Consider the following 13,929-nt stretch of genomic DNA (forward strand, 5'->3'; position numbering starts at 1 on the left):
CACAGAGTATAACATATACCACAAGAGTATAACATATACCACAGAGTATGAAATATATACCATGGAAGGATAAAATACACCATAACAAATTTTAAATTGAAAAATGTTGCAACAAATTTACTGTACCATAGATAGATGCTTACCTCCTCAAACATTGACTGTATACCCATTATCTCCATTGATTGTTTCATCAACTCAGTGGAACGAATTCTCTGCATGCCACATAATACAGTTGAGATGGCAGACACATTAAGATTACTGGGGGCTCCTATCATCATATTCAGACTTAGTTTGTCACACACAATTAATGCTGCAGCATCCTCTCCCATATCAATGAGCTGCATACTGGCATTCATATACTAAAATTATGTAAAAATTATTATTAATATATTTTTAGTATTTAAAAACTTTGCAATAATTTATTATTATTATTTTATTTCCATTTCTCTAAAGAAATATACCCCACTAACCTGGGGGAACAAGTTACAATGTGAAAGTTACAGGCGTGACTTTAATCGCCTCAATAAAATAAAATATTATAACTCATCTATCGGCAGACATAATATAATGCATGCTATAAAATACTTTATTTTAGCTGGAATTAATTTTCGCTGAAAGTTTTTTTTTGGGTGTTTTGTATGGAATTTATTTTCACTGATTTGTGATGAGTTGAATGTAAAATATAAGAAAAAAGACATATTTACTGGATTTTATTTTCACTGAATCATTCGTTCAGCAAGAATTAATTACAATCGAAAATAAAATATTTTACAGTATACAATTAAAAATGCGAACTCATTCAAACTATTTGTAGAGATGGCAACTCTTCATTTATGTAATTTTTTTTTTCATCGGATTCAAATTTACAAAAAAATGGTCATAATTGAAACTTGCCAGCTGTAACATCCTTGGATCACTCATAATCTGGATAGATGCGTCAATCATTCCCGGCAGCACGATGACCGTTTCCATTGCAAACTGAATCGTCATTGTCATATTGTCTTGTAGAGCAATTGATTCTAAAATGTTCTCTAAAAAAAATAAACAGAATATATTAGTTCATTCTAAAATACTAAATTTAATCAATTTTTTAATTTTGTTGCATTCATTCATTCATTCATTCATTCATTCATTTGTTTATTATTTCTTCTATCCATTGATTTATGTTTACTTATTCAGTGTCATTCATACACGTATGTATTTCATTCATTTTGTGTTGATTTTTTTATTTATTTATTCATTCATTTATTTATCAATCAATGCATTTTTTTAGATTCATTCATTTATTTATTCATTCATTCCATAGAAAGCTATATTCATTACCTTCCATTGTTACAATGTTCTCATTTATTATTCGCATGAAGTGTGCATCACGAATCAGTTTTGGCTCCACATATTCCATCCACATAGTAGTATTGCCGATCCAAGGCATCACCATATTGCACATAGGGGAGGTAGCGTTCTGGAATCTATAAGAAAAAAAGAAAATAGAAGTATTGTAAAATGGTGCTACATGTAACACACTAAAAATAGCGTATTTACTCAATTAGTAGTGCATAATTAGTTAAATGATACAGTATACCAAAAATGTATACTTTAATCTGTAATATTAAAATGCTGTAAAATGACTAATTTTCATTGTGTTTAAATTTCGCTGATTTACCATTTTAGGCATATTCCATGGGGTTTAAATTCACGGTTTTATCATTTAGATAATGTGTTCTATGCTAAATTTTACATATTCACTGGGTTTCAATTTAGCGCATTTTCCAGTCAGCGAAATAAGCAAAATTAAAACCCAGTGAATGATTAATCCTTTTACAGTAGTACAATGATACAGAGGGGATGTGACCTCTATTAAAACATCTACTCATATGAGAAATGGTGAATTTTTGGATCTCAATTGTTCAAAAAAAGTGGGTGCGGCTTTTATCTATGACAGGACTGTGCAGCCACCTGCAGCCATTTATCAAATGGCAGTTTAATGCACTATCATAGTGTCAACCAGCTTAAACACAAGCAATGTGAACCTTAACCAAGTCCCCCCCCCCCAATTTAAATCCATAAGTGAACAACTCTAAGCCATTGAATTTTGAGTCCCACTTGCCCAGGTTGTTCAACCCTGAATTATGGCCTCAAAACAAAAACCACCATGCTAATAGTGATTACCGGTAGATCTGTTATCACTGATGGCTAGTATATATGTGTTAATGCATTTATGTTGAATGATAACTGAAATCTACCAAAGTCTGTTAAATGAACACTAATTATGCACACTTCATACAAGTGTGTTTTTCGAGTAGATAATTAACTTACCCATCCGGAGACATAAATACAAGAATTTCTCTCAGTGAACGCACAAAGTTATCCATAAAGGATGTGTTCATATCCCAAGGATTTGAATGGTTACCATACTTGAATAAATCCTTTTCAAGAATCATGTTGATCTTGTCCATTGCTTCCTGTAGTTCTTCTACCAATGCTGTCCATGCGATGAAATCAGTGCCTATATTACCACTCATCATAGCTGCAATCTGTAGAATAGAATAACATTATTTGCATCAACTGTGCTGGTGCATTTGTGCAATGGTAATTATAGACCATGTCTTAAAAATTGCATTTTGACACCTTCGAAAACTGGTACATTTATCAATTTTATAAGAAATAGACGTATTTAGCGTAATGCAAAAATGCACTTGTTATACCTTCAGTTATATAATTATATTTTGTATTCAGATTAAATTGATCGAAGCCAGCCAGTCTAATCTCCCACAGCACCCTCATTGGGGTAAATTCCAATCAATCATCTTGTGACAAGGACGCTGGGATACACAGCTTTACATCCAATCCAAATGCACATTATTTTTGTGATTATGGTAAGTGGGCAGATAGTTCTATTGCCATCTTTGCTGAGTGGCTGACTAACAATGGAAGTCTAACCCGTCATCTCCCTGCATGATGCTTCATACATGGACACCCTAAACATTATGGTACACATCTGGCTTTATAATATAAAGACCCACCATTCCTGTGTATGTGTTGATTAGAAGATGAAACATCACATTGTACACAGTACATTCATCCATGGCTGCACTATAGCAGGGATTTTCTTTAAACAAGGGAACAGGGGTGCAGCGCCCTCATGCCATGGCCATGCACCCCCTTACCCTGGGGAGCAGATCCTCTGGCAACCATAAAATTCTGATTGACCAGGGATCACATGTGGCCACAGTCTTCAACTGTGACCTGTCTGATAGTAATTTTGGCCCCAAGGAAGCCATAGAATGCTCCATTTTAACTGAGAATTATCAAAAACTCCCACACCTTGGTAGGGAGAGCCCTATCTCCCCCACTTGGTGGCGCCGCTAAATTGCAGTGCTCTCTCTTGCAGTTTTTTTTTCTAGAAAAACCCCTGCTATAGCATATTGTGTGTGTGGTCAAAGTTTCTCACCTCATTATAAAACGACAACAGATCAAACTGCTCAAAGAATGCATACGTTAGCTCATTAAATGCAGTTTCATTCTTTGCAATATTGCACAAAGTCTCCTGTAGTGAGGCAATCTCATCCTCACTCACGTCAGACGGGAATTGGAGAACGTAGTTGAACCATTGTTGATCACACACATTAGCTTGGAACTGATTTATATTCATAAATTGCATAAACTGAAAATAAAAAAAAGTTTTCAGGTCAATTAAGTACTTAATATTGCGTATTTATTTCATGGAAGACTGCTGGGAGCTTCATTTTAAGTCTCAGTTCCAGCCGCTGATACATTAATATACTATTGGCAGTACTGTAGTACAGAGATTCATCAATGTCATATGGTATGATGATTGGCTTATATACCGGTACAATAGACACACGGTAATATCACATGCATGCATTCATTGCACTCACATTGGAAACTAGACTGAAGTACAGAGATTGATTGAGACACACACACACACACACACACACACACATACAGGTGTCCCATGAATTGTGGAGCCACCATTGAATTAACTTTTAATATAGTTGAATTAACTTTTAATATAGTTGCGATATGAACTCGATTAAAACGCGTTCCTATATAGGGTTGCGTTTTAATTGGAGTTTAATTAAACTCAATTACAATGCAATACAATGGAGAATTGCATTTTAATTAAGTTTAATTAAACAAGAGTTGAATATCCCGTGACTGAACATAGAAATGTTTGTGAAGCTTAGGTTTAGTATCGGGGTAAGGTATGGTATAATTATATTAATATTAATATAACGTGAACCATACCTTCCCCCGATACTAAACCTAAGCTACGCAAAACGTATTAATAATCGAATTAACTATTAATATAAATTATGTTTTCCGAGGACTATGAAAAAGGTCCTCGGAAGGTGTGTATGTCCTCGGAAGTAGCTATATATCTGTATTTTTGTCCTCGCAACATATAGCAATCCAAGTACACACACACACGCACGCACACACACAGACATACTGATGCCATGTGGTGCGATTACTGACTTGTATGCAATGGTCATACTGTATTAAAAGAGTACACCACTAATACTTACATTGGAAGGATTAATCAAAGCTTTTCTGAACACCTCAGCTGTCTCTGGGGACATCATACTTGTTAGAGTCTCAAACGTAGCAGTTTTGTTTTTCAACAGGTTTGTCAAGTTGAAATTAAACCCTGCAAAACATAGTGAAAAAAAAGTATTTCTTCACAATTCATACAGTTATGATATTCAATTTATTCATGCACTCGCACACACGACTGCAGTATCATATAATGATGTCACTGAAGTAATTATAATTTTATTGAATAACCAAAATAATAATAATTTTATTAACTACCAGTATATACAGGGGATTCATTAAGAGCAGGCCACCTGCCATATAGCCTGCTACAAGCCCAAATTGGCTGTCTACTCTCTGCCCCCTGATCGCCTACGCCAGCCTCGCTGCAGCGGTTCGCACTGCCGAGAGCCTTTTTATTTAATTATTTTGGCCTGTTGTTACAGGATAATGGCCTGATCTGACTCGACTAGCTTTTAAGCTATTTCAGATTTCATTTCACCTAGACTGCATGTACAATTTTGAGTATTGTATGAAATATTTTCTAGGTAAATAAATTATTATTATTATTATTATTAAATGCATTTGTGAAACCCCTGTATATATAACTAGAACTTAAACAGTTATTTTGAAAATATTAATTTATTGAATGACTATGCTCGTCAACGCACCCCAATGTACAATACGTTTTGAAAATAAATTACCTTCAAGCTCGTCCACTCTATTGTTGAACCATTCTGCTATAGTTGCAATGGAGTCCATGTAACCTTTAAAGTTTCCCCACATACCATCATTACTAAGCATAGAATCTAAACTGCTAAACAACTCAATCATCCTACAAAAAAGATAGATTGAGGTGAAAATAATAATTCTCTCAAAATACAATACTGTAAAATACTTTATTTTCGGTTGGAATTAATTTTCGCTATTTTCGCTGAAGAAATGATTCAGTGCAAATAAATATACTTTTTTTCCTATATTTTTTATTCAACTTGTCAAAAATCAGTGAAAATAAATTCCGTACAAAACATCCAAAAAGTCTTTTCAGCGAAAATTACTTCCAGCTAAAATAAAGTATTTCACAGTATTTATTTTTTAATTGGGCATATAATATATGAAAAATGTCACACATGCATATCATTCATAGTTGTGAGGTTTACGGTAAAATATCTCTCTAAATGTGAAATTATGGATATCCATGATAAACTGATTTCCATACAAGATTCAGTGTCAAAATTTTCACATTTTGTAAAATTTTGGCTACATTTCAACCACATTTTGGACCATACAGCTGAGTTCAGTTATTCCTTTTTAGTTTTTGATCAAAAATGTTGCCAACTTTCATCAATATTTCATGTGAGGTGGAGCAGATTGTACACAATCATTTTTGTATATGTACCAAAAGTTGACAATGGTGCTCAAACGGTTGAGACCAATTCACATAATCCATTTCTAATTTCAATAAACTGAACGTTTTTATCACCATTGAAAATTCTTGTGGCAGCATTTATTTCAAATGATATACAGTTGTAACTAATTATGAAGCATTACATCATGTGATCACTTACAAAACAAATATTCATATCTACTGTGGTGTAGGCTTTGTTCAGATAATTCATCACTGTGAGATTCAGAAAAAATCACTGAAAGCCACAACAGTAATGCATTTGAAATTGACAGTAATGTCAGATATCACATTATTCACATTTCATCTGTTTTACACATTTAATGACGTTTAATGATCACACCAGTTAAAATTTCAATAAAACTAAGACAAATTGCTTTTGGAGGTATACTCACATATCAACATTATAGTTCTGTAGTGCCTCATTGTATCGTTTTAATAGATCCATCATTTCCGTCATATTTCCAGTGTCCATATAGTCATGAGCTGGAGTAAATGTCATTAGTTCTTCAAAGAGATACAGAAGTTGTTCGATATTTTCGACCATGTCGGCCCAGTCAAATTTTGGTAAATTTGCAAAACTGACGTTAGGAGCGAGTAGTCGGGACATCTAGAAACAAATAAGTGTGTATGAATATACCATTTTTTTTAAAATACTATCCTGGCATCAACCGAACCTGGTTGAAAACTGGAATTATTTAGAATTAGGCCATTGTGAGACAGGTTAGTTTTACCCTCACCCAAGAAACTTGCTAAATTACAATCACATAAAAATGAATGACTCTCGCATACTCGACAAGAGTAATGATGTTGATAGCATTTTTATGCTCAACCCTAGGTGGGATTTGCACTCGTGACTTCGTGACCTCATGGTCTGCGATCACTACGCTGCCAGTCATCACTGAAATAACGCATACTCACCCATTTTTCCATCTCTAAGACATCAATTCCTACATCACTCCCGACCAAGTCAAAGAACTGTGTTACATTGAGGGTGCACATTTTAGTTTGAATAGCAGTAACGTTGAATGGTTCAGTATAAGGAAAAAAATCAACAAACGCATCAAGGTCACAGAACACCTCATTCCATCGTCCCGTGTTGTATATATCAGCCAGCTGTAACATGAATAGATAAATTAGAATTTAATTATGGTTCCGTTAAAAAATGCGGTGATAATAATTGCACATACTGATAAACTACCATTAGCATGGTACCAAATGATTGCCAGTCAACTAAAGGCAGTCAATTCAATGTTTGATTGAATCCCAATATAACACAGACACATATAAAGTATCAGAATGTAATTTAGCAATTTTGAACACCAAAATGGCCACAAGTCGGCCATATACTATCAACTGGTAATGAAAACCAACTTGCATATGTTTTTCATCATACACGGTCTGTGTGTTAAGCTTGAATGTGATCGGACAAAGAATGTCTGTGAAATGGCTCTGAATACGCACATGTGCACAATTCAATAGTTCCTAAATGAGGACTAAAATAGAGGTGTGTTTCTGGTACATGTACATATAAAAACAATCTGCTTTGTGGTTTTTGAGAAGAAATGATCCCAAATATTTGCTAAGAAAGTGAAATAAATTTATAGTCTTGAAAAGCTATTACTGTTTGTTGAGCCAAAACAAAATAATATGATTTTAACTTACCTTCCAAACATCAAACAAATTTGCAAGCAATGTCTGATCCATTGGGTATTGACTTGCATCCAATGCGTCTTCGATATACTGCCATAGCAAAGTGGAATTCCCTATCAACATCTGGGAATCAAAGTCTGTGAGAAAAATAATATTGTATTGTGGTATTAAGTGATCATTAAAACAAATCACCAGATTTCCTTGATTTTTTTACCATATAGCTTCATTTTGGTCACAAAACCAGACAGATAAGTATGGTTACTTTTTGCACTAAAAATGTGTCAAACACCCATGAAAATAGCGATCTTTGAGACATTTACCATGAAAATGAAAATAACAAGGTTTTTTTCATACCTCCAAATTTTTCTCAATAGCGGACATTATTATTCCAATTTGTTGGAAAATTCTGACGAACTCAATGATATTGATTCAGTTAAGAAGATGTTTTACTACCACACCAGTTTCAGTTTTGTTCAAATTAAGGCATCCATGATACCTTTGAAAGTTTACAAAAATACTAAAAACATGTTTTCCATTTATACACCCCCAATGAAGTTAGACAAAATATAATTTATAACATCTTTGTATCTGTATGTACATTTCATATTTCTGGGGGACAAATTTCTATTGAAATTGTGAAAAACTGAAGCAAACAAGCTTATGAATGACTGGTTGAAAAAAAAACTCACCCATTTAGCAACAACTCAGAACATGTTTATTGTTTAGTAAGATCTTCTTACCTGCTTGTAGCTGTTCTACCATGCCCTCAATAATTAGATTAAACACTTCCAACTGCGGCTGGATTAATCCCCAGATTTCCGTGTACTTTAGACCATTTTCAATTTGTTGTAGCATATCAACCACGCTGAAACGAAAAAGACAGTGAAAAGAATTACCAGAGTGGTAATGACTTTACAATTGACGTTCTAAAATAATAGAATAGCCTGGATTTAAAAAGATATACTACACAATAACTACCGATAGTAAACACCAAGATGGACAAGACAATGCGTTTCTATTTACACATGAATCAGTTACTCAAAGTAGCTCTGTTATCAGACTCACACAACAATGTATGTTCATATCTTTATAGTGACCACTTTTTAGAGAAATATTACTAGTAAAAGTCCGTTGCATATTTACAAGTAACGTAGTAAATCCAAACAATTGTCATGTATGGTTACAGTTGAAGTTGTTTTGTAAGGATGAAGTACTACCTCGGTAGTTACCACTGTAAGTAATGTTTATGTTTTGAACTGCAAATATCGTACAATGTAGGTATAAAACAGAATGAATGAACAGCAGAATGAGAAAATGTGCACGTTGACATACAACATAAATGTACAGTAAAAGTTCCTTAATTAAAGTTATCGGTATGTCTGCATTTGAAGTGGGTCCTATGCATATGGGCCACCTATGTTGTTTATTCCCACAAAATCTGAATGCTTGCGACCAAAACTGCCTTTAATTTGTGCGATTTGATGAAGTTATGGCATTCGTTTTGACAAAATTACACAAAAGTCTGTATTGTATAACCCTAGAGGAATTTTCACGGCTACAAAATTTCCCAATTTTCACCGGCTACGAAATTGTGAAATTAAAACGATTTAAAGTATATACTTAGTAAAAAGTAATTTACCTTGGTATGCTTCGGTTACTCATCACACCATTGATGTAGTCTTCAAATTGTCCTACTAATTCGTCAAGTGTTGATACATTGAACATCTTCAAAAACTCTTCATTGATCGCCAGTGGGTCGGTCAGTAGCGTTTCGAATCCATTCAACAATCGTAATATCTTATCGATCTCATTCGTCAGGTTTGATCTTGTGTTATCAAACTCGTCCTTGGTTACGTTCCACAGTCCCCAGAACTATAAAGGTTGGGTCAGAGTCATATTAGTAGTGTTGCATGTTTTAGTGTTTAATGATTTGCCTTTCTATGTTAATTAATATTATTTTAATTGATACTGTAGAGCAACAAAAGATGAGTGCTCACTACATTGATTTTCAACAAAAATAAGTCTGCACCACAGGACATGCAGTATTTAACTAATGTAAACATATTTGACACAGCATATTCTTAAAAGCAGAATACATAAACTACTTGAAAAGTATGAAATGGCAGATATGTTTACTTAATGCAACACAAGGCAGTTGCCCGTCCCTGTATTCACGAGCACTTTTGGTTATAAGGCGATGGTCATTGCGCAGCATCCAGTTCACTATGGGACTGATAGCTACGTGTAAATCACATTGTTTGTTTACATGAAATTTAAGCACAGCGCAACGACAACTGCCCTTTTAATATGTATACGTTTAATGCTCATTATATACTTTAAACATACTTTTCAGTGTTCCAAATGTTTTTACTGGTAATTAAATATAAAAAACCTTCAATACAATTAAAAGTAGGTTTACTTTAAATTTCAGATAAGGAAGCAAACCATTTAAATTTACACCAAGTTGAGAAATCCGACACTGAATTGAAATAGCACAAAACAACAGACACCAAGCAGAGCATACAAGTATTGCAACCTACCTCAGTCAAAATGTTCATCATGTCCAATTGCCCAATCAGTTCTTCCAATAGTTGAGTAGTGTTGGTATCACATAAAGCCGCTCGAAGGTCTTCAGGTATCTCTTCCGCCATGTACATCATTGACATATCAGGTATTGTGTGGTTGCATAACTGAGCTGCAAGTTGTTCTGACTCACTAGTAAGAAGTTGTGTCAACTAAAATAGAAAGTATACAATGTTTTCATATGTTAAAACAAAGTAAAAGTACATTATACTAATGAAAATTTGAAATGATTGAGAGTAGGTCTGGACATTATACAATTAGCATGATGTTAGTCACTTGTAAACAGTCAAACTTGTTTTACTGGCCACATTTATATAAAGACCACTTGCGAGAGTGACCACCTTTATGCAGCCCAATGCAATGCATGTACAAGTGAACTGTCTAATGTGAACACTGACTGCCTTTTTGGCAATGGTTTGGTCAAATGTATACCTGTGTATAAAGACCAAAAATATGAAAGGTAATTTCATTAAGTGTTTAACATTGTCTTTCTCAATTTAATCAAAACAAGCATATTTTGACAATAGAAATACATGTACATGTGCTACTAATAGAGCAAATATGGTAAATTATTTATTCTCATTATTTATTCACCACTTCAATCATCCATCGATAAATCACCCCCTTAAACCGAGATACTATCAGATTTTCATTCACAAATTAATTAATCAACCCCTGTATAAAAACACTTGTCTATAAAGACAATTCTTTAAGTAGCTTGAACAGTCGCTATACACAGGTTTTCCTGTGTTTGAGCTTTCTGTTGAAAAATGTTGACACTAAAGTTAATTTGGTCAGTTACCTCTCTAAAAACCCTGGCAATTAATATTGCATTATTTGTAACATACCTGTGCTGGTGATAATTCCATTTCAAACAGCGAGTCTATCAGATCTGGTGTGAGGGAGAAACTCTCCTTTAACACATTAGACAATGCACTTGTGTTCATAAACAAGTTACCCAGAGTCATTGGTTTGCTTGATATACCTTCTAATTCACTGGTTATCCATTCACTCAATTGGCTAATCGATTCAATGTACTCTGAGACGGTATCGTTTACACTGAATATCGCTATTAGTTCATCCAGTATTGGACCAAAGCTACAAACACAAAAGTAATAATAATATAAAAAGTTTGTACACTGTATTCATTTGCATTTATCCTTCACAGAGCCTTCTCTTAAAGGTGTTTCTAGTCATCCCTTGATAATTATGTACACTAGTCATTTCAATGCTTGGAACTTTAGATGAGCAAGAACAAACCTCTTAGATGAGCAAGAACAATCCTCTTAGATGAGCAAGAGCAAACCTCTTAGATCAGCAAGAACAAACCTCTTAGATCAGCAAGAGCAAACCTCTTGGATGAGCAAGATCAAACCTCTTAGATCAGCAAGAGCAAACCTCTTAGATGAGCAAAAGCAAAGCTCTTAGATCATCAGGAGAAAACCTCTTAGATGAGCAAGAGCAAACCTCTTAGATGAGCAAGAGCAAACCTCTTGGATGAGCAAGAGCAAACCTCTTAGATCACCAAAAGCAAACCTCTTGGATGAGCAAGAGCAAACCTCTTAGATCATCAGAAGAAAACCTCTTAGATCACCAAGAACAAACCTCTTAGATGAGCAAGAGCAAACCTCTTAGATGAGCAAGAGCTAACCTCTTAGATGAGCAAGAGCAAACCTCTTAGATGAGCAAGAGCAAACCTCTTAGATGAGCAAGAACAAACCTCTTAGATCAGCAAGAGCAAACCTCTTGGATGAGCAAGAGCAAACCTCTTAGATCAGCAAGAGCAAACCCCTTAGATCAGCAAGAGCAAACCTCTTGGATGAGCAAGAGCAAACCTCTTAGATCAGCAAGAGCTAACCTCTTAGATGAGCAAGAGCAAACCTCTTAGATGAGCAAGGGCAAACCTCTTAGATGAGCAAGAGCAAACCTCTTAGATGAGCAATGTCTAGATATATTACACAGGTATTTTTTAGTGCAATTGAACTAACATATACATAACATAAACATGTCTATAGAGAATTAACAACGATATGATTGCGTAACTGTACTCTGTATCGAAAAATAGCATGTATTATACATACTGAATAAAGTGTACAAGTGATGAAAATTGGTAGATGTTTCCCAAAGAGTTCATGAATGACACAAGCTGTATAGCAAACTCCATCACATGTAAGAAAATAATATTCAACAACGTCACTTATACAGTCACTTAAAACAAGCATAATATATTTACCTCATAGGGTCTACCATTGTCATATTATCACCCAGCAGACGACTGAGGTCAGCCCATATATCTGAAGAGTTGAAATTGAACAGCGACATGTCTCCAAACATTGGTGGTACTGCGATGGGCATTGTTGAGTTCATTGTATTCATCAATTTTTCATACACACCAAGCATCTTGTAGATTACATCCACCCAATCAACTGGTGGCATTGGGTACTCCATTGTAGCTGGATCAAGCTGAAAACAAATATAGTAAATAATATTTGAGAAACCTAATATATGGTGAATGCAATTAACTATGGTCTGATACAAACATTATACCAAATTATTTATACTTTATATTATATAATTTATGAAATTAAGATATCGTTTTTCTTTCTTCAGTTGAAAATCATGCCTATAATTATATACCTGTCATTATACCAGGGTTCTCCCAGGGAATCTTTGAGCATGGTGGTTGTAAGCTCAAAGAACACAATAATCATTCTTATGTTAATGAAGCTATTGTTCCAAATATGATTAGATAAATTAGGTTTTATTGTTAGGCAAATGAACTCCCACAATTCTTGGAAAGAAGAATTTTACACTTATCTAATAAAATCAAATATGAATACTGATATACTTGTAAAACTGAAAAATTTACAACAACCTATGGAGCATTAATTTACTCCCTAAGCGTTGAAATCTTCTATGAGGGTCTGAACACATGATAATCTTTGTTTTCAAATAATAGGTAAAAGTACAGAGACTGTACATAATCTGCTGAGCAGCTATAACCATGAGTTGGCTGCAGTTTTAATTAACAACCGGTACCTAATTTTACTCACCTGAAATGATAGAATCAGATCGAGTAAGAAGATGTGGTTAAGGGGCAATTTGCCCGTATAATTTCTAATGATTAGGGCAATCGATAATTAATCAAATGTTAATTACAATTATTACACATGAAGTATTGATTGAATCTTTATGTATTCACTGTAATTAATTAGATATACAAGAAATGTTTACTTACCAGCTTCAACAACCGATGTACATTCAAATCCTCGGCAAGTGCATTAGCGAGACCTGTGAAGTTCGCGCCACACAAAGCGTTGACTAAAGCCGTTGTGTTTACAGTTGGTGGAAATTTAAATACTTCAGAAAGTAAATCGGCATCACATGCCATGGTGTCCCACATGACTGGATCCATCAGTTCAAACAGCTGCATGATTGAATAAAAACACAATTATGTTATTTCTCAAAAGACAAATGTTCAAGATTTTCGAAAATCAGCAAAATTGTAAAATTTAGTTACCTTTTCGGGATTCAGTGATGCAGATAGAAGATCCATTGCACTCTCGGGAGACAGGCCGAGTGAATTTTCCATCAATGAGACTAACTTTGTTTGGTTTTCAAGCAATTTCCCAAACACCAACTCTCCATCTGCAAGGAGGGTAGAAAACTTACATATAAAAGTAGGCAATTTGTTGATTGCGCTATCAACACCAATTCAAATTCTTCAAGTT

At 34.4% G+C, this 13,929-nt stretch overlaps 1 protein-coding gene and 1 long non-coding RNA gene across 2 annotated transcripts in view; one reads left to right on the forward strand and one right to left on the reverse strand.

Annotated features, from left to right (window-relative positions):
* LOC146731978 (uncharacterized) overlaps window positions 1–13,929 on the forward strand; it is a 107,143-nt gene that overhangs the window by 65,533 nt on the left and 27,681 nt on the right. The window lies entirely within an intron of this gene.
* The window catches only part of LOC100378128 (uncharacterized), a 118,985-nt gene that overhangs the window by 53,134 nt on the left and 51,922 nt on the right, over window positions 1–13,929 (reverse strand). Inside the window, exons 51-67 of the mRNA XM_085492741.1 lie at window positions 13,719–13,846; window positions 13,437–13,625; window positions 12,432–12,661; window positions 11,047–11,296; window positions 10,156–10,350; window positions 9,255–9,487; window positions 8,356–8,480; window positions 7,628–7,752; window positions 6,884–7,078; window positions 6,358–6,572; window positions 5,262–5,392; window positions 4,551–4,672; window positions 3,452–3,664; window positions 2,317–2,534; window positions 1,324–1,469; window positions 895–1,031; window positions 144–359 (exon numbers count right to left, since the gene is read on the reverse strand). Of these exons, the coding sequence (XP_085348867.1) occupies window positions 144–359; window positions 895–1,031; window positions 1,324–1,469; window positions 2,317–2,534; window positions 3,452–3,664; window positions 4,551–4,672; window positions 5,262–5,392; window positions 6,358–6,572; window positions 6,884–7,078; window positions 7,628–7,752; window positions 8,356–8,480; window positions 9,255–9,487; window positions 10,156–10,350; window positions 11,047–11,296; window positions 12,432–12,661; window positions 13,437–13,625; window positions 13,719–13,846 (3,068 nt within the window). The remainder of the gene's footprint in view (window positions 1–143; window positions 360–894; window positions 1,032–1,323; window positions 1,470–2,316; window positions 2,535–3,451; window positions 3,665–4,550; window positions 4,673–5,261; window positions 5,393–6,357; window positions 6,573–6,883; window positions 7,079–7,627; window positions 7,753–8,355; window positions 8,481–9,254; window positions 9,488–10,155; window positions 10,351–11,046; window positions 11,297–12,431; window positions 12,662–13,436; window positions 13,626–13,718; window positions 13,847–13,929) is intronic.

This window comes from Saccoglossus kowalevskii, chromosome 18 (genome assembly GCF_978046115.1).
Source record: "Saccoglossus kowalevskii chromosome 18, keSacKowa6.1, whole genome shotgun sequence".
Classification (NCBI taxonomy): domain Eukaryota; kingdom Metazoa; phylum Hemichordata; class Enteropneusta; family Harrimaniidae; genus Saccoglossus; species Saccoglossus kowalevskii.